Here is a 21,649-nt window from a genome sequence, read left to right on the forward strand (position 1 = left end):
TCAACTTCTTCTCTGTCTGTCTCTCAACAAGAGCATGAAATTGCTTGAATGCATCAAACACTTGGTCTTTTCTCTTCAAAGCATAAACCCACAACTTTCTTGAATGATCATCAATGAAAATCACAAAATAAAGTGCACCTCCAAGTGAACTCTCTTTCAAAGGACCACATACATCTGAGTGAACCAATTCTAAAATTTCATTCTTTCTTGATGGAGGATGACTCTTGAAAGATACTCTCCTTTGTTTTCCAACCAAACAATGAGTACATCTTTTTAGCTTCTCTTTCTTTACTCCAAGAAGTAGATTCTTCTTTATCAAACATTCAATGCCCTTTTCGCTCATATGACTCAACCTCTTGTGCCACAATTCAACTGACTTCTCATTTTCAGTCACATTCACGACATCCTTTGAAATCAATGAGCCATAACAAACTGTTGCACTTCTTTCCACGAGCCATAACCAATGAGCCTCTAGTGAGTTTCCACTGTCCATTATTGAATGTACTACAAAAGCCTTCATCATCAAGCTTTCCCGCTGAAATTAAATTCAAGCGAACATCTGGCACATGACTAACATCTTTAAGCATCAATATAGTTCCATTGGTGGTTTGCAAATTTACATCACCAACACCAACAACTTTAGACAAACCATCATTGTTCAACACTCTAAAGTCACTTGGAGTATAAGTAGCAAAGAACTCTCTATTTGAAGTAACATGGAGAGATGCACCACTGTCTATCACCCAACTAGTATCATGACTAGTCAAGTTCACCACATCATCATCATAGACAACAACTAACTCAGTCGAAGTAGTCGCGGTGACACGATCACCATTCTCATTATTCTTCTTTTCTTGCTTTTCACAATTCTTGTTCTCTCTCTTCAATTGAAAACAATATTTCTTAATGTGCCATTTTTTTCCGCAATGATGACACTCTATATTCTTGTATCTTGATCTTGATTTGCTTCGGCTTTTATCTCTACCCTTCTCACCCTTAAATTTACTTCTCCTCCTATTCTCAGTGACAAATGCCTCTGCCTGTGGTGAATATCCTTGAGATTTTCTTCTCATCTCTTCATTGAGGACACCGGCTTTAACAAGCTCCATAGAAACAACACCATTAAGAGCAGAGTTGATGAGTGAGACCCTAAATGTCTCCCAAGAATCCGGTAGAGTAGCAAGCATCCAAAGCCCTACAACTTCATCTTCAAATTTAATATTCATGCCAGACAACTGATTAATAAGTCCTTGAAACTCATTCAAGTGGTCGGCTATAGAGCTCCCTTCTTTATGCTTGAGTTGCATCATCCGTCTAAGCAAATACAATTTGTTGTTGCCGGTCTTCGAAGCATACAAATTTTCAAGCTTAGTCCACAATGTCCTTAAATGATTCTCATGTTGAATATGATTGTAGACATTCTCATCAATGAATTGCCAAATAAAACCACACACTTGCTCATGCTCAAATTCTCATTCTTCATCACTTTTAGATTCGGGTTTTTGAGTAGCAAACACAGGAAGATGCATAGCCTTAACAAACAAAAGATCTTTCATCTTGTTCTTCCACAAATTGTAATTTGTGCCATTCAAACTAATCATCCGACTTGTCCTTATATCCATTCTTGAACCTGAGGCTCTAATACCACTGATGTTGAAAAAGAGGAAGCGCAAACCGAATGCAACTACTTTTCAAATGGAGGCAATGACAACAAAGTACCTAGAAGAAGAACACTTCTATGTCTTGCACATAACACATAAAATAACTCCTTCCACCCAACTCCAAAATAAAGCCCTTATCATCCAAGGGATACCACAAAAATATATATATACTTTGATTCACAAGAGCAAGAGATAATAAAGAAAATAAAGAACACAATAAGAGAGAGGCACACACCAATTTTAACGTGGAAAACCCTCTCAAAATGAGAGGTAAAAACCACGGGGTTGAGAGCAACCCAACAAGAACTCTACTATATGATATAAAGAATGGCTACAAAAGGGCATACACAATGCCTACCCACAATAAGCCCACAAATCACCACAATAGAGAAGCATCAAAGCAAATAAAGAGGTAAAAGTGGAAGAATATCACCTAATCAATAGTGATGACCTTCCCACAACAAAAGCCCTCTTTCTCTTGCCCTAATCTTTACAAAACAAGAAGGGAATAAAAGAAGATGAAGAACACCAACCAAAGTTTTTCTTCTTACTTTCTCCTTCTCTCCCACTCTCTTTCTCACAATCTTGTGGAAGCCCCACACAAAAGAAAAAGAAGAAACCCTCTTTCTTCTCTCTCTTTCTCTCTTTTCTTCAAAGAGCCAAAAAAACTCAAAGAGACTCTCACAGCCAAAAAGCCATCGTGCCCTCTTTTACCTTTTTCTTTCTTTTTTTCACTTTTTCAATTTTAGTCCCTCTTTTCTTACTATTTTCCTCCTTTTTCAAGCCTTTTAAAAAATGTATGGTGAAGTGCATCTTCACCTTCCTTGGACCGGGTCCTCCACATGGAGGGAACCCAAATCCAACATCACAGACACCTAAGCCTTTACGAGCCCACCAGTTAAAGGCACCTGCACATCTGGTAAGAGTCAAACTTGGGACAAAGTGGTCTGCACCTTCTCCCCAGGCTTGCTGCCACTCGGACGATCCAGACATGAGTTTTTCATGTTCAATGCAGACCCGCCGAGTCTTGTTCATGTTAACGGCCAATTCCATTCCACATATACCTGCTAGCTTTCGGCTTTTCGGGCCAATCTTTTTTTTTCATGATGAAGCACGTGCCTAAAAATGGGGGTCAGTTAATGGGCCTCTTCTTCTAGGTAGAGCTGTCAACGGGGTCAGGTTTGGTTCAGACCCAGGTGAAACCAGACTTGGACCCAATTTTCGGGTATAGTATCGGGTCCAAGTCTAGGTCTAATCGGGTCCACTATACGAAAAACCATACCCAGACCCGATAAGAACTACATGAACCAGACCTGGACATACCCTGTAAAACCATATTTTTTTATCATTTTTACATTGAAAATTTGTGGGTCTTAATCAGAACTCGGGTCTGAGTCTGGTATACAATTTCACAAACTATACCTGGGTGCATGTATTAATTGGACCTTCGGGTCTGGACCCAGGTCTTAATCGGGTCTTATTATTTATCATTATACCTGGATCTTATAAAGTTTGGTTCGGGTTGGGTCTAGGTAAACCCGACCTGTCGACACCCCTACTTCTAGGTAGTAAACCACTTGGGCAACCTCAAACCGCACTTTCATTGGAAAAGCCACAAATGGCCCCATCGTTTGTATCATTAGTGCAAACACACCGTTGTTGGGTTTGTTTGTGATGCAGGGCAGGACCCGATTGGGCCCACCGTGCCACTCGATCCACCACACAGGGCAGATGAAAGACCCCGTGACTATGACTCACCTGCAGGGACGGAGCCACGACGCAGGGAGGTACCCCTGCGCACCTACGTCAGGCGTGGTGGAGCTCACGCGCCCCAGAACCAGCTGCAAAGAAGGACTGAACTGGATTGTGGGTCGGATCCAAATCTGGACCCACGACCCGATCCAGTAGACAGTCTTTAAAAGGCCTGTCTAGGGTTGCGTGAAGATCATTGAAGATTAAAAGAAGCCCAGCCGACTTTTCTTTTCCTGCAGTCTTCCTTTTCTTTTCTTTTACTTATTTCCTGTTTTCCCTTGCATTCTTCCCTGTTTACTGCATTTTTCCATTGCTTATTGAGACATTTCTGAGTTTAATAAAGAAGTTCAGCCCCACCGATTTACGGTGGGCCATTATTTTCTCTCCTCCTTCAATGTGAGCTGCATCAAAGTGGTATCAGAGCAACGAGCGTTCCAACTTCATCAACGGTATGGCTCTTGAGGAGGGAACCGATCCGGTACAAGGCGAAGCGCGTGAGGAGGCGAGCAGCGAAGACCCAATGCTGCGTGTCATGGAGGTGTTGACAAAAATACAAGAAAATGTGGTGCGTATCAGTCGGGACGTGGCAACCATATCCCGGCGACTTGATGGGGTCGAAGGCCGAGTCGCTGCCCTTGAGTCACCGGTGGATTCCACTGCGACCTCAAGGCAAAGACTGGAGGGTGCACTGAAGGTCGTAGCAGACGCGGCAGCAGTCCAGCCGACGTCCTGCCAACCAGACTGTGTTGCTGCCCCACGACCAGCAGATCCTCCTCCATTCCCAGGTTCGACAGCCACGGCGTCACACGCAGCAGGTACCCCCCATCTGAACCAAGAAGGTAGGGCAGGGCAACCCCATGTCGTTGGTGCAGTGTTGCCCTGGCCTCGAGTCATGGGGGCTATGCCACCGGCAGGGCTGGGCCTGCAGGAACCCAGCGACACGCCGGGTCCTGCCGCAATTTTTGGTCCGAGTGCACCCCAGACCAGGGCTCGGTTTCCTGTGGGTCTGCCGCAGGTAGGGTTGGGTCCGCAAGGACCCAGCAGTACGCGGGACCCCGCTGCGAGCCCCAGCGCAGCAACCCGACCCCGGAAAGAGCTGATTCTCCCTCCTGGTCCCGCGCGCAGAAGCATTGCGATGACCAACCAGCGGGTGGAACCTGGCGAACCCGTGTGGATGGGTCCGAACCCGAAAAGGTCCGGGCCGGAACAGTTTTCAGCAGGACCCAGGCCTGGATTTCGCGGACCATCCGTTGGGTCCCTGGGAGCGGGTCCGGGATCCGAACCCCCTCACCCAGCCAATCCAATTGGGTTTGGTTCGCGGTTCATCCCGAACCAAACCCAACCCAACCCATTAATTTCGAACCCCAAAATGAATCCAATACCGACCCAGACCCATATCGGACCCGGACGGAGCTCCAGTTTGGATTTGAGCCGGGTCAGAACCAGACCCATAATCTCTTGGATCGGGGATCGAGTTCAGACCAAGCCTATTATCCCCAAAATTCGAACCTCGATCCCTCCCATCCCTATCTGGGTCCGACGAGTAGTATAGGAGTGGGCCCGATTCACATTCCATCGGGCGAGTCAACCCATCCATATACACACCAAGACCCATACCCATACCCAAACCCAAACCAACCCGTTTACCCAAACCAAGGCCCATACCCATACCCAAACCCAAACCAACCCGTTTACCCAGACCTGACCCAAAACCCAACTCAATATCCGGCCCAACCCCATATTCCTAACCCACAACCATATTATACCAATTCTACCCGTCCGGAACCAGAACCTCAACCGAACCTTCCCCCGAACCTTGGACTTCCCGTCATTCCAGTACCACCATACCGGCCACAGATGGTGCCCGCCCACGGGCAAACCCGACCGAGGCAATGTCAGCAGGAACCGGCGCGCCCCGACCGCCGACCCCCCATCAAGAGAGATCAACAGCACCAATATCCCGACGAACAATACCACCATATGGGCAATGAAGCAGCTTGGGACGACGACATTTTCTGGAACGAGCATCCTGCAGGGATAGTGGAGCCGCGACAACAGAGACCACCAGACCACTCTTCCACCTATGGCGTGAAATTGGATCTTCCGGAGTTTGTGGGGCGATTCGACGCAGAACAGTTTTTCGACTGGTCTTACGCAGTGCAGTTTTTCTTCGATTATCACACAGTTGCTGAACATCGTCGTGTTTCGTTAGCTTCTACACGATTGAGAGGCCTAGCACAGACATGGTGGGTGGAGTTACAACGATCAAGGGAGCGACAGGGATTAGAACGCGTACAGTCGTGGGAGGAAATGCAAAGACTGATGCAGTCAAAGTTCGTGCCTTCGGATCACGCCGAGCGAGCCTACAAAGAATACCTGACCCTGCGCCAAGGTTCCCGAACTGTAGCAGAGTACACCGCGGAGTTCCATCGTCTTTCCCTGCGTGTGCAGATCGAGGAAACAGCTCGCCAGCAGGTCACGAGGTACATTTCGGGTCTCCGCCCTGCTATCTCTGATGATTTTAGTTGTGTCACAGTCGAGACATTAGATCAAGCCAGCAGTTATGCCATGAACATCGAGGACAAGCTGAAGCAGAGGCAGGAATATCGGACGACCCGTAGTGAGCCCTCCAACCGACCCAAGCCGAGTTTCCCAACCAGGGGAGCAAGCTCCCCTAGTGACTCAAAACCTAGGACCGACCTTAGCAAATCTGACCAGTCAGGTCCAGCTTTCCACACCCGGTCCAAAACCAAACCTACTGAGTCAACCCTTCGTTGCTTTAGGTGTCAAGAGTTAGGACATGTCGCGTCCAAGTGTCCGACCGTGAGCAAGAACACCCATCTAGTTGAAGGGATTGTCGAGTCCGCAAGTGAGAGTGATAGTGAGAACAATTCATTAGTTGAGGTTGAGGATGAGCGGGGAGTTATAGAGTTCGACGGCAACGTCGAAAGTTTGTTGTCCATCCGTCATGTGTTGACCACACCCCGAGAGTTGACCCCATCGAAATGGCTAAGGAATAACATTTTTAGGACTCGATGCAACTGTGAAGGTCATGCTTGTGATGTCATCATTGACACCGGAGCATGTGAGAACATGGTATCTGAGAGTGTGGTGTCTACCTTGAAACTCAACACCGAAAAGTTATCCCAACCCTATAAGATGGCCTGGTTCAAGAAAGGAAATGAGGTTCCCATCACTCAGCGTTGCCTAGTCCGGTTTTCCATGGGGGAACACTACCACGATGAGGTGTGGTGTGATGTGGCCCCTATGCATGCGTGTCACATTCTTTTGGGACGTCCCTGGCAGTTTGATCGCCAAACCACTCACGATGGCCGCAAGAACACTTACTCTTTTATCTTTAATGGCCATAAGATCGTCCTTCTACCAATCCGGGAGACGGGTTTCCCCACAGTTGACAAACCCGAGCGAGTCCCCCGACTCGCAGGCCTCTCGTACCGGCTTTTCCTGGACCACTGTCAGGAAGATGGCTATTGTTATGCCCTGGTGGCTAAGCCAGTGATGAGTTCACCTGTGTTCATTCTCGCGGATGTTGCCCCTCTTCTCGAGGAATTCCGCGACGTTATGCCGGATGACCTTCCTGATGGATTACCTTCGACAAGGGTGGTTCAGCATGCCATTGATTTTGTACCCGGGTCGAGTCTACCCAACCTTCCCGCCTATCGCATGAACCCCTCCGAACACGCGGAGTTGTTAAGACAGGTTCAGGAATTACTGAAAAAGGGTTTCATTCGTGAGAGTGTTAGTCCTTGTGCCGTGCATGCCTTACTCACTCCCAAGAAAGATGGGTCCATGCGCATGTGTGTCGATAGTCGTGCGATCAATCGCATCACCGTCAAATACCGTTTTCCCATTCCTCGTCTAGATGATATGTTTGATATGTTATCCGGTGCCTCCATTTTCTCTAAAATTGATTTAAAAAGCGGATATCATCAGATTCGTATACGCGAGGGAGACGAGTGGAAAACAGCATTTAAGACACGTGATGGATTGTACGAGTGGTTAGTCATGCCGTTTGGGTTGTCTAATGCCCCCAGTACCTTCATGAACATGATGACCCAAGTTTTGCGTCCGTGTCTTGGAAAGTTTGTTGTTGTCTACTTTGACGACATCTTGGTCTATAGTTCTTTATTGTCTGATCATTTGAGTCACCTGCGTCAAGTCTTAGATATTTTGAGAAAGGAAAAATTGTATGCCAATGCCAAAAAGTGTGAGTTTATGACATCCAGTGTCGTGTTCTTAGGGTTTATTGTGTCTTCTGATGGCATCAAGGCCGACCCTGCTAAAGTCCGAGCGATTGTCGATTGGCCTACCCCAAAGACTATAGGAGAGATCCGTAGTTTCCACGGGTTAGCCACCTTTTACCGACGTTTCGTGAGAAATTTTAGTACCCTTATGGCCCCCATCACGGAGTGCCTAAAAGGTGCTAGCTTTCATTGGACGCCAGCGGCGAGCAAAGCCTTTACGATCATCAAGGACAAAATGATCAGCGCCCCTGTCTTAGCCCTCCCCGATTTTAGTGCAGTCTTTGAGGTTGAATGTGATGCCTCTAAAGTGGGGATTGGCGCCGTCTTGAGTCAGAATCGTAGGCCTGTCGCCTTCTTTAGCGAGAAGCTGACTCAGGCCAGGTGCCAGTACTCCACTTACGATGTTGAGTTCTATGCCGTTGTACAAGCCCTTCGTTATTGGAGGCATTATCTCATTTACAAGGAATTTGTCTTGTACACGGATCATGAGGCATTGAAGTACCTGAATAGTCAGAAAAAGTTGAGTGTCTGTCATGCCAAGTGGGTCAGCTTCTTGCAAGAGTACACATTTTCGCTTCGGCATCAATCGGGTACCCTGAACAAGGTGGCTGACGCTCTTAGTAGGAAGAACAGCCTGTTGATGACTATGTCGGTGCAGGTCATAGGTTTTGAACAATGCAAAGAGTTATACCCTACGGACCCTGATTTTCACAAAGTCTGGGAAGGATGCACCTCCTCCGCTCGTAACCTTGACCCCCGTTTTTGTATTCATAACGGTTACCTCTTCTGTGGCAACCAATTATGTGTACCCAATTTCTCCCTCAGGCTTCAGTTGATTTCTGAATTACATGAAGGTAGGTTAGCAGGGCATTTCGGGCATGATAAGACGTTCGCTCTCTTAGATGAACGATACTTTTGGCCCAAAATGCGCAAAGATGTTGTCAAGTTTATCCAAGGTTGTCATGTGTGTCAAGTGTCCAAGGGTCATCGTCAGAATAGTGGTCTGTACACCCCGTTGCCCATTCCTGAGCGACCGTGGGAGCATGTGTCCATGGATTTTATCGTGGGCCTTCCCCGCACACCACGTCGTTTTGATTCAATTTTAGTAGTTGTTGACCGGTTCTCCAAAATGGCTATCTTTATTCCGTGTAAACGCACCACCGATGCCTCTTTAGTCGCTTCATATTATTTCAAAGATGTTGCCCGTTTCCACGGTCTACCTCACACAATCACTTCCAATCGCGACACGTGTTTTATGAGCCACTTTTGGAAATCGTTATGGACCTTGTTAAAAACTAAGCTCCAGTTCAGTAGCGCGTATCACCCCCAGACTGATGGTCAAACCGAAGTTGTGAACCGCACCTTAGGAAATTTGTTACGGAGCTTAGTGGGCGAAAACGTCAAAACTTGGGATCTCGTTCTGCCTCAAGCCGAGTTCGCCTATAACAACTCCATTAACCGGTCCACTGGTAAATCTCCGTTCCAAGTAGTGTATGGTCGTTCTCCCACCCATGTCGTTGACCTCGCCCCTGTGTCTGATCTCTCAGCTCCAGCTCCGGATGCCTTTGATGCCGTTGAATATATGCGTGACATTCACAAACAAGTCCGGACCAAACTTGTTGAAAGCTACGAGACCTACAAAGCTTTCGTGGATCAGGGTCGTCGTGATGTCCATTTCGAGGTCGGTCAACTTGTCTGGGTGTACCTGCACCCAGAGCGTTTTCCCGTCGGTACCTATAGCAAATTAAGTCCTAAGAAGTATGGCCCCTTTAGGATCCTCCAGCGGTTAGGTTCGAATGCTTACCTCCTTGAGCTGCCCGATGATTGGCATATTTCCCCTATTTTTAACGTGGCTGATCTATATGCTTACTGTGGCAACAACAAGTCGACAGAGCCGACTTCTTCCCAACCAGGGGAGTATGATGCAGGGCAGGACCCGATTGGGCCCACCGTGCCACTCGATCCACCACACAGGGCAGATGAAAGACCCCGTGACTATGACTCACCTGCAGGGACGGAGCCACGACGCAGGGAGGTACCCCTGCGCACCTACGTCAGGCATGGTGGAGCTCACGCGCCCCAGAACCAGCTGCAAAGAAGGACTGAACCGGATCGTGGGTCGGATCCAAATCTGGACCCACGACCCGATCCAGTAGACAATCTTTAAAAGGCCTGTCTAGGGTTGCGTGAAGATCATTGAAAATTAAAAGAAGCCCAGCCGACTTTTCTTTTCCTGCAGTCTTCCTTTTCTTTTCTTTTACTTATTTCTTGTTTTCCCTTGCATTCTTCCCTGTTTACTGCATTTTTCCATTGCTTATTGAGACATTTCTGAGTTTAATAAAGAAGTTCAGCCCCACCGATTTACGGTGGGCCATTATTTTCTCTCCTCCTTCAACGTGAGCTGCATCAGTTTGTCATTAACCAGTAGGATTAGCTAGCCACTATGGTTACTGAAAGAAACGTAAGACAAATTACCAGATAGACCATTATCTTGAAAGGAAATAAGGAAAATAGATAATCTATGAGGAATTGATGATAGTGATTATCGACGACATCATCTGTCAATCGTCTTCTCTCGATAATGTTTGTGTGGATCAGGGATTATATGCAAGGAGGCATGTTATTTCGTGAGAACCATGTCTGGGTTTTGCTAATCGTGGAAATATGAGAATTAATGTGTGAACCGTGATTTTCATGAAATTTTTGTTCTTTTCTCTTGAATTTAACCATACGAATGTGATCTACATGCTTTGTTTTATAACTCACTCTTGAATATCAGATTTTGATGCATAAATGAGTTTTTTTTAAGGTTTTAAAATCAATGGCTCATAATCTTTATAAATATTCAAGCATTCAAAAATCACATTTTTTCATCTGAAATACATGATCCAATGGTTGATTCCTAACAAATTCACCATGCCAATCACATCCACATGGTTGGATTTGCAAAAAAAGTGTTGGAAATGCCCACATTTCTAGTTCTCATATTTCAGTTCTCATATTCTACTCTCTTTATATACATATATGAGTCACTAGAATATGAGAACTGGAAATATGAGAACTAATGTGTGAAGTGTGATTTTTATAGATTTTTTGTCCTTTTATCTTGAATCTAACCATACGGATGTGATCTACATGCTTGATTTTATAAGAACCCACTCATGAATCATCCAATTTTGATGCATAAAAGAGATTTTTTCAAATGTTCAAGCATTCAAAAATCACATTTTTTTCATTGAAAATATACGATCCAACAGTTGATTCCTAGCAAATTCACCATGCTAAGAACATCCACATAGTTGGATTTACAAAAAAACTTTGGAAATGCCTATATTTTTAGTTTTCATATTCTAGCGATTATATATATATATATATATATATATATATATATATATATATATATATTGCACCAGATTTTTAGCTGGTGGCTTCCTGTTTAGTGGATGTACCTCCAATTGTTCTGAGAAACTGAAAACATGTAACCATTTTAGAAGCATATATCCTGCTGTTCCTGTCTGATGAACATTGAGCAAGCTCACATAGTATAGAAGCTCACACCCATCATTAGCAAAACTCCTTCTGAAGCGTGTCTTTGAATAAGACTTTGGAAACAAAAAAAAGGCTCTTTTCAAATACCGGCCATAAACTAGTTCTTTTTGAGAGAAAGTTTTAGAGTAATAGAATTTATATTTAGAATAGAATACTTTTCCAGAAAACTAAAGCATGGATCCACTTTTACCAGAACTTGGGCTTGAATCACATTGAGTTTTGAATTTGAATCCTGTAATTCATACATCCTAACTGGATTTTCAAGGAAAAATTTACATATATGTTCTTTTACATTTTTTTGTAAAATTAAGAAGAAATTACACAAACCCTATATACTGCATGCAAATCAACTCTTCCTTTTTTTTCATTTTTCGTGTCTTTTTAATGCAAAATCTTTTAAACCTTGCGATCATTATTTAATGATTTTGTCATTTCATGTATTGCTAACTGTATTCTCCACTCCAGGCTTTGACAAAACCTGTGGAAATAGATATTTAGCTTTTGCTTTTGGTCGCATATCATTGTCAATGCTTTGCAAATTTTCATCCAAGCATTGATCTTTCTAAACTATATATATGCAACCAAGAATTGGTCACTCATTTGGTTGTCTTTAACTCATTGGTAGAGCGAAATGTAATATTGAAACTCAAAGCATCCAAAATTCTAATTGCAAACCAGAAATCATTACCACAACAGTTACAATGGGAATTAGTACTGCAAAATGTACTGCAATAAATGAGCATAAGTTGCATAAACAACCATCTGTTTCATACTGAAAAAACTAAACAAAGATACAAGCATGCTGCCACCATGCATCAAAACCCATCTTTCCCAAACAAGATTCAAGACTCCAAGAAAACACACACCAAAATTTGGAAGGCCGTTTGCCATCCAAATTGTTCTCTATTTCTCTCTCTCACTAAACAAATGAGAAGAGGGAACACAAAAGGGGAGGAGAAAGAGGATGAGCACACTTCCAGTCTCTTCACTCCTTTCTCCCCAGTCCATATATATTGAGATCACCTGTCTCCCTATCTAAATCTTCAACCCTCCTGACATACCTAATATTTTTTCTGGACTATACTTACAGTATACACTGCACACATACATACATAACTTGGAAGAGATAAACCAGAAAAAAAAGAAATGATAACAGAGATTTTAGGCTAGAGTATAGCCAGAAACTGTGATTTGAGCAGCAGCCGCAGAGTGGATGTAGACAAACTCAAGACTCTTTCCAGCCGGCAATGAATTGACCCATGTGGGGAAGTGATATTCATTTCCTGATTTAGATAGACCCCATAAAGGGCCATACAGCTTCCATACTGCAAGCTTCAGATCCTTCACTGTTTTAGTCGACTGGTTTGTCACAATTGTAGAGTACCTGTAGTAAGTTCTACCCTTCACGGTCCAGGATGTGGTTGCCTTTTGAGATATACCTATCGGAGAGTAGCTGACATCTGCATAAAAAAAAAGTAACGGATCTATCAAAAAGTTTACCACTTCAGGCTGAAATGCACTAGGGTTTTCTGCATGAAAAGAAGGAGCTGTGCACACACACAGGAGAGAGAGAGAGAGAGAGAGAGAGAGAGCTCACGTGGTGCAGGGGATGTACTGGGATGTGGCTGTGGACTTGGCTGCTTGGAAACTGGCACAGCGGGTGATGGTTGCCTGGCAATTGGTGCAGCAGGACTTGGAAGCAGAACTGCAAATGCAAAACGTTCACATAAGTTATGGTTAATTCATAGATGGTATCTCCATTACTACTTTGAAGAACCACCAATTGCGGTAAAATAGATTTTTTTAATTTAAAAAACTTTTTAGGATTTTGGCTATTTTACAAGATTGGGAAGGATGAGGATATGTCCATTACTACTTGAAGAACCAACAATTGCAGAAAAATAGATTTTTTTTTTAATTTAAAAAAGTTTTTAGAACTTCGGCTATTCTATAAGATTGGGAAGGATGAGAATATGAGAACTGCAAAACCTGTGTGTCAATATGCAATGTGTGTTCCTGGGGAAAATCTGGCAGTTGTTTATTTTTTATTCATTTCCCTTTCAGTTTTGCCAAGTAACTCAGCCAACATCTTTCTGAAATTTTGTATTGATTGCAACTTCTCCCTCAGATCTAGAGCTTCATTCATGACACTGGTGATGATAATGATGATGAAAAATGACAGTTGATAGCAGTTGTCAAAGATGAAAAGGGCCCTCCAGTTCTTGAGCCAACCGTAGATTTCCATGTTAGTCCATGATATTCAACTCATGGAATTGGAAATACTTTAAACCAATATCTACACTGAACTAATGTAATTCTCGATTATATGCATGGATTGTAATCAATATTGGATTCATTGGACTATGTTCATCAGGAAATCGACCCCAACTTGAATGTCAGAATCTTAAGTCGACTGGCTGATTAAGCACCAGGGGAAGTTCACATACCTGGAAGCAGCTGATTGTATCCACCACTGCCACCATGCAAGCGAGCTAGTATGCCAAGAAGGGGTGCATTGTTGTAAGTAGCAGGCTCTGTTTGCTCATAGTTCTCTCTTTCATCGGCAAAATTATCATAGGCATCTGGGCCACCAACAATAGCACCATCGAGGAGGTTTGGATCACTTGCCTTCCTGCTGAACCAGGTGGCATAGCCCCCTCTGCAACTAACAAAGCTTGGGTCCACCTTAACGGAGGCGATAGATGAGGCCCTGTGGTGAACTTGGCGTGGATAATTATTTCCATATCCAACCATGTAGCTTGTAGCTCTTGGGTTATCACCAAGGATGTAATCCACCTGTGATTTCGCAAATGCAAGAAGCTCATATGGAGAAGATGTTCCAGAGGGGCAGTGCAAGTATTTGCCAGCAGATTGGAGGTAGTCAGAGTAAACAGTCAATAGGAATGCAGCACTAGTCACAAACTGCATGTTGTTCCATCTTTGCCGGAAAAGTAGCCCGCCAGGAGTCCTCTGAACATTCCGGGTACCTTTTCCGAGGCATGAGCACATGAAGTACTCTGCCATTTCCTGATATCCTTCGAATACAGAAGCATGCTGAGCTCCTCTCCCTTGCATCAGAAACTGCATGAAAAGCACAATTCAGAACAGTCAAATTTATCGTTCTCTTGGACCAATCATTAGAATCTTGATTAATACGTAATCGGTCGAACACTACTTGAAAATGATTCTTCTGTTCAGAAACTAAATGCTCCAAATTCCAATTAGATTAAACAAGCAACCCATCGAGCTGATATTGACTGCTTAAAACAGTAATCGGGCTCACCTTGGAGACAAGGACCTGCACACCAGCGTATTTTACATCCCATCCGAACTCTGCCATCCCCCAGTCGGTCCCACCAAGGGAGTCACCATTTACAGCAAGGTAATTCAGATAATAGGGATCGTTGCTAGCCTCATACAGCCATGCAGCTGCCCACAACAGTTCATCCTGGTAAAATGAAAAAGAACAAGAAGCTAAATTCATTCCAAAGGTGCATTTGAATACCTCGAATCTCAGATCTATGTATTGAATCTGAACTTCAGTTTTACCCCAAAATAAGGATTTGAGATTCATATTTTGGTTAAGATACACTTGGGCCATGTTGGTTCAACCCTGGATCCGGTGTGAGACCCCTATCAGATACAAGCTCACTCAAACAGGCAATCTCAGATCAACAATCTCATTCTTCATATAAATCTTGGTTTTAATGATCTTGGGTATAAAAGTATGCCCGGCTTCTGAGCTTAGTTTTTTTTTTTTTAATGACAAGGAACCCTCACACAAAGAACCCTGCCACTTGATGGTTCTGCCCCCCCTGCAAAGTAAACCCCGGGTGGGGTCACCGACACCCAAGTCCTCACAAAGCCAACCAGTTGAAAGCATCCCTACACCCCGCGAGAGTCGAACCTGAGATGAAGGGGTCAGCACCTTCTCCCCAAGCCCACTGCCACTCCGGCGACCCTAGCAGGTGTCCAAAACACACCTTACATGTATCTATAAACCTCAGATCTCAAACCAATCAAACGACCCCTATTTGGTCATTGGAGGCTATCAATGCTTTGCTCAAAAGCATCCCAGAAAGTAGAAAAAATATCAAAAGACAGTCAAAGCATTGAGAGAAAAATTACAGCGTATCCGCTGACTGACTGGTAGTATTTCCGGGCAACCGTGATGCTGCTGTCGTATTTGCCTCTGTACTTGTCGGCAAACTCAAAGAGCTGGAAAGCAAGCAATAAATGATTAAGGATGAGAGAGAGAGAGAGAGAGAGCATCATAATGCAGTAGATCCGAGCCTAGATTCCTTTGTTGTCTGGGTCAGGCAATGACTGGGTCTTACTGACTTCATGTTTGGACTCGCATCCGGATCCAAATATTAAGCACAGTGGTCAAGTCCTTTGATAGAACTCATGAAGTTACAGGGAGCAAACCTGATGTGCATGGGTAAGAAGCTCATTGGCATATGCAGGGTTAGAGTGCCGGAAAACCATGGACGCAGATGCCATGGCTGCTGCGGTCTCTCCGGCGAGATCAGATCCTGGGTTGTTCGCATCGATCCGGTATGCGTAACGCGATGTTGTCATGTCCTCCGGCCTCTGCCAGCAGTAGTGATCTGTATTTCCATCCCCAACCTGTTCAATTCAACCAAAAGCCCAAGCAAAATGAGAACCAGATGACTTGGGAAGTACAGCGACAAGTTAAGAGGGCTTGGATCTTCGACCATCTGAGTCTGGGTCTCACTCCCAGTATGTTTTGACCAACCCCGGGTCCAGTCCTGCCCAACCCGACCTAGTCCAGTTTTAATTCCGTTCGGGATCAGATATACTATCCGTTTCTTTCAATTATTAACAATAGAAAAAATAAGAGGGTTATTTAAAAAAAACATACCTAAATTTTTCTGATAATTTAGATTCATACCTAAAAAACTTTATAATTCGAAATTCTGCTAAGTTTCATCTTTGATTATTCAAATTCATACCCCTAGTAGTTATTAAAAAAGAGAAAATTCACACCCCTAGTCATAGTGACAAATATAGGGAGATTTATGAAAATCTCGCCATAATATATATCACGAGAAATTGCCTGAAAGTTTAAAACATAATTTTTTGTGAGATTTTCAAAATAGCGCAAGATTTATGAAGACACATAAATACCGTTATTTACGTTTTAAATGGCTATTTATCATGAAAAGACCGTGTATTTTTATTTTTAAATAAATTTTATTAATATTTTCTTATAAAAAATATTTTTTATATTTTAAATTTATTTTTTTGTTGCCAAAATTTTGCCAAAAAAATGCGAGATTTATGAAAAAATTCCAATTTTTTTCAAGTTTTTGAAAAAATAGATTTTGCCCAAAAAACGTTTGTCACTATGCCCCTAGCAACTATTCTCCCTTTAACAACACCATACCGGTTTTTCTCTCATTAAATGAGGAAAAGATCAGGATTGCAAAAATATTTGTGCATTAAGCACCTGATCACCCTCCATCTTGGGGACAGGGCCCGTCAGTTGTGGGGCCCAAGGTCTGATGGAAGGCAATCAGATGCTTAATGCACAAATATTTGTGCAATCATATTGCACCCGATCCGGACTCCATTAAATATGTATCTCTACGCCCATTTTGCCCTTCTCTCTCCACGTGCAATATTGCTTTTTTTTTTAAGGTAAAATCATAAATAAGTATATAATAAGTATAAAAATAATTTTGATAAAAAAAAAACTAATATATAAGAGCATGATTCGGGCCTATGTCGGTGCCCGAGCATGGGCTGGACCCTTAAATGCTAGACCGAACCTGGTTCGGGTACCTAGCCCATTGGCCACCCCTAATCATAAATTTGAGTGAAGATAAGAAACCAACTCGGGAACTAACCATAAACCATAGGTATGCTTTTGATTAACCATAAAATAGACAAGGTATGCATTTGAATTACCAAGCCTTTTGGGTATGAGTCTGAATTACAAAAAATTTCAGGCCATTTTTAAAAAAAAAAATTATTCTTAAACAAGATAAGAAAAATCAAAAGGATGCATAGCAAGAAAAAAGGAAAGGTGGGGAAGGGGGAAAAAAAAGGCAGAAGAGAGTAACCTCGCCATAAAGGAGGTAGGGATTGGGGTGGGCTTTAATGAGGTAGTCGGTGCCCCATTTGATGGCATCCATTGCATGCCCCAACTCCCCACTCTCCCCCATCTGCTTCCCGTACTCCACCACACTCCACGACATCATGGTGATGGTGAACGCCATCGGCAGCCCGAACTTCACATTGTCCCCTGCGTCGTAGTAACCCCCCACCAAGTCTACCTGTTCCATCCATATTAACAACCACGCAAGTGTCCCAAAAACATTCAACACCAAGCAAACATGAAATGAACGACCAAGACCACAATTCATTACTCGTCTAAGGGTGGTATGGATATGGAATGACTACTGTCAAGAGAATGGCACGCATCGGATACGGATCAAGTGCATTCACATTGCACAAAAGTATTACGCCACTGCAGTTAAGCGCCTCTTCATCTTTCCCTTGCAGCCTGTGAGCCATGAGGCTCAATATCAGATGGAGGGCACCCAGGTGCAGAGGAGAGCAGATCACTTTAAGGAAAGTGATTTGGCATCCTCACCGTCTACAAATTGCATAAAGACCATGGGGTCCTCGATCACTTGATCTGCTCTCTGTGCAGCGGCACATTACATTTGTACAATATGATTGCACCTGATCAGGCCTCACACACATCGGGCATCGGCGCAAGCAACCCCTAAAATTCTACAAGCACTCTCATGCACTCGAGCACGCACCCTTGCACACTCACACTGACACACACACTCTCAAAAGAAAAGGAAAAAGAAAGTTATAGATAAAGGCGGTTTAAGGAAACAGGCATGACAAGGATTGCCTTCAAACTCCTGCCCTCAAGCACCCCATGAGTATTCAATTCATTATGGTACTCATTTTAATATGTTTTATTTTCCTCACACCTGTTCATGGATGGACAACAGAATGCCAACAAACAAACAGTAGAAAATCAAAGAAACAGAGTATCCATGAAGAAGCACCGAAATGCAAGAGAAGATTGAAAATCATGTACCACAGAAAAGAAGAATAAAAATGCAATATAATTTGAAGAATTAAGCTCTCACCCCGTTGGCCTTCCCATCTTCCAAACCCGAATTGGAACGCCAGGTGATCCTCTGTGTACTGGGCAGATACCCAGACCTCTGAGCCTCAAAGAAGAGTATGCTCTTGCTCAGTGCCTGCCCATAGTCATGGCCACCACCATGCACTAGCGGCAACAAAACCACCACCAGGATGTGCAAGAAGCAGACCGCCATTAAAAAGAGTCTCACACTCTATACACAAATGCAGGGAAAGCGAACCAAAATAGGAAAGAAGAAGAAGCCAACTTCTGGTTTCCAGTTTTATTACACAACGCCTGGAAACCACTTAAAAATCTACTGAAATTGGTAGATATGAGTGGTTTTGGAAATGTGGGTTGGGGGAAGAAGAAGAAGAAGAAGAGGGCAATGGCCGAATGGGAGAGACTCAACATCTATATAAAGGAGAAGGGGAAGGAGAGCACGGAGAAGAAAAGCATTTACTGTTTTATTTCTATTGCTTGGGCGAATTGTAAGGGGTAGGAGAAAAAAAATAAAGGAGGGAAAACAGAGCCATGTGGGGTAGGAAAAAAAGAGAGGTGGAGGGAAAAACAGACCATGTGGTGATGTTGCTTTTCTTGCCTCTGATCACATCGGGCACAGCACAAGAGTGGTGAGCCCTTCAATTAATGCCCACCCCAGCCATATTAACAGCACCAATTTACTCCCACTCACCCGCGATGAGGAAACTTTAATAAATACCTGAACGGTTTCCTCTTTTCTCTCTCTTTAATGATGCCTTCGCCTCTGACGTTTTTTTTTGGAATTTCCCATCTTTTGTTTAGTTTTTATTTTTAACCTCCACCTCCTTTCCTCTTGCAGCACTTCCCGTTCGTTTCTTTTCCCATCGTTTAGTGAGCGGCGGATTTTTTAATGCTTTTTGCTTTGACCACCTCTCTCTCTCTCTCTCTGTCTCTATCACTCTCTCTGTCTCTGTTTAAATTTATCAAAATCGGCATAAACTGCTGTGACCCTGTTCCCTAAATTGGGTCAGAGTTCAATTTGACAAATTTTATCTGAATACTTGTTTTTGTGTTGTCTTGTAAATGGTAGAACAAGAAGCACCATAGCCCTTGTCCAGTTCACAGCGCAGGGATTGTATATTTGCACTTGGTAAGGCTCATTTTTGTGCATCACATAAATAGGTGACAGTTGCTCACAAAGCACTGATCTCTCGTGAGCAAGAAACGTAATCACTTGGTGGAAGGTCTGGACCAGATTAGGCTTGGTTTTCTAGCCTAACATGCTAAGGCTCCTTGTGTTCACATTATATGCAGCCGTGCTGCATGATGCTAACAGCCACCCATCTTGAAATTTTTAGAGATGGGTGTGGTCTCCATCTTGAGAAATGTTGAGATGGGTGGCTGTCAGCGGCAGAAACTGCACCGCATCATGCGGCGGTGCTTTTGGGAACCAAAGACTGGTTAATTTGGAATTCATTAGACTTGTTCTGTTTCATTAATGTTGAATTTTATGAAACTTGCTTTACTTCTCAGGAATTCATGTAACAATGAATAATTGAATATGGGACCGCACAAGAGGAAGACCTTTTGAAGGTTCCATTTGAATTTTTGCATTAGTGTTAATGACAACCAACCATATTTAATGAGTAAGCATGTGTATGATGAATATTTTGTACCGACACAATAAGCTGTTCCTGACATTGTAAGGGTTTAGAAAAACAAGGGGATCGCTTGGAAGTTCCAGCATTTTAGCTAACTAGCTTTCTCACCAGAAAAAGATTAACAAATAAAAAATATTACAGCAACCTAGTGAGGACAAGGGTGTAAGTATGAGGATTCATGTGCCCTGCAATCTACCCTCTTCCATCCCTTTGAAATTATTCGCATGCCCACATGAGCCTAAGCTTAAAATACAATAGAAACATGCAAAAAGAGGAAGTATAATATTCTCTTCTTTCCCACCCATTGTTACCTTCTTCTATGGAAAGTTTTATCAAGGCACGTTTGTTTCAAACCCCCCCCCCCCCCCCCCCCTTTAAGTAGTGAGAAAAAGACTCATTTTCGTGTGAAAATGGATATGAAAATGAGCCACCATTTTCCCATGGGCATTGAAAATGAACTTTCCTCCCATGTGCATCGAAACGAATGCATTCTGGGGAAAGAAGTTGTGGGCCCATATTTTGGTAAAAATAGCCGATTCAGGTCAGTATAGTATCGATTTTCTGGCGATACATCGATACATACATGCCGATACTGACAACATTGATTTTTTTTCCTGCGGGAGAGAAATTTCGAAAATTTTCCAGCATGGGTACTTCCACCTGGATGACACTGGAAAACTAGTTTCTTAATCAGGGTTCCACCATTTAAAATGGCACATTCTGGTTGGCTTTACCTGGTTTTCAGGACAAATTTTTGGAGTTAGTGATAACTGTTTTGACGATTCTGAGTCAAATATGCCTAGAAATTAGCCTCGTAGTTATGCAAAGGGTTCTTTAATATTGATCCCAAAAATTAAGCTGCTGATTACAGACTGCCCTCATATTGTTTTTCGCCATGTCTCTTGCTTTGAAAATACAAGCGACAACTTGAAAGGTGAAGCAAAGCACTTTTTCTTTTGTAAATGAGTGAAGTTGTACTATATGGTTTCACCATGGAACACTTTTGTCTCTACGATGTCATATTTCCACCAATAAAATCTCTCTCTCTCTCTCTCTCTCTCTCTCTCTCTCTCTGTGCTTCCAGTTTTAATAGGTATATGCTAAGTATAAGATACATATAATAGGTATAAATTATGATAAAGGAAGGATGTAAGAAAGGAGAAAAGGGCAGCATCTTCCCACCAGTGCTCAGTTGTCTCTTCCAAAGCCCAAGATCTGTGATACCTCAAAGTTCAGATTATGGCATGGAAATACGTGCCCTCCTTATAATTTTTCAATGAAGGAAGCTTCCCCACTTTTTTCCTTTTCGACCAATCAGTATTAAGGGTATCAATGGGTCGGGTTTACCTGGATCTGACCTAGACCAAACCTTATAGGTTTCGGGTATAGTGACAAATAAGAAGACCCGATTAAGACCTGGGTCCGGACTCAAAGGTCTGATTAATACATGGATTCGGGTATAGTTTGTGAAATTTTATACCAGACCTGGGCCCGACCTGAATTTCGATTAAGACCCGTAAATTTTTAATGTAAAAATGATAAAAGATATTATTTTACCGGGTTCATGTAGTTCTTATCAGGTTCAAGTATGGTTTCACTTATAGTAGAACCGATTAGACCCGAGTTCAGACTAATACCATACCT

The 21,649-nt window shown here is 43.3% G+C and overlaps 1 protein-coding gene across 1 annotated transcript; it reads right to left on the reverse strand.

Annotated features, from left to right (window-relative positions):
• Positions 1-11,864: 11,864 nt before the first annotated feature.
• Positions 11,865-18,756, reverse strand: LOC149843607 (endoglucanase 6-like). The gene is made up of 8 exons (XM_089999960.1): positions 18,367-18,756; positions 17,317-17,529; positions 15,656-15,856; positions 15,356-15,445; positions 14,511-14,675; positions 13,675-14,308; positions 12,825-12,932; positions 11,865-12,687 (listed from the first exon to the last, which is right to left on the reverse strand). Exons 1-8 carry the CDS (start codon positions 18,556-18,558, stop codon positions 12,389-12,391), a joined length of 1,902 nt encoding a protein of 633 aa, XP_089856086.1. The 5' UTR covers positions 18,559-18,756; the 3' UTR covers positions 11,865-12,388.
• Positions 18,757-21,649: the final 2,893 nt, after the last annotated feature.

Source organism: Nuphar pumila, chromosome 3 (assembly GCF_984573655.1).
Source record: "Nuphar pumila chromosome 3, dmNupPumi1.hap1.1, whole genome shotgun sequence".
Lineage (NCBI taxonomy): Eukaryota > Viridiplantae > Streptophyta > Magnoliopsida > Nymphaeales > Nymphaeaceae > Nuphar > Nuphar pumila.

What these genes read in the sequence shown, in the direction of transcription:
- LOC149843607 (XM_089999960.1), bottom strand. Translation starts at nt 18,558, where the DNA reads ATGGCGGTCTGCTTCTTGCACATCCTGGTGGTGGTTTTGTTGCCGCTA. An exon ending in TTCTTACCCATGCACATCAG is followed by an intron (nt 15,446 to 15,655) that starts GTTTGCTCCCTG and finishes CTTGCTTTCCAG; the next exon opens with CTCTTTGAGTTTGCCGACAA. An exon ending in AGTCAGTCAGCGGATACGCT is followed by an intron (nt 14,676 to 15,355) that starts GTAATTTTTCTC and finishes TCATTTTACCAG; the next exon opens with GATGAACTGTTGTGGGCAGC.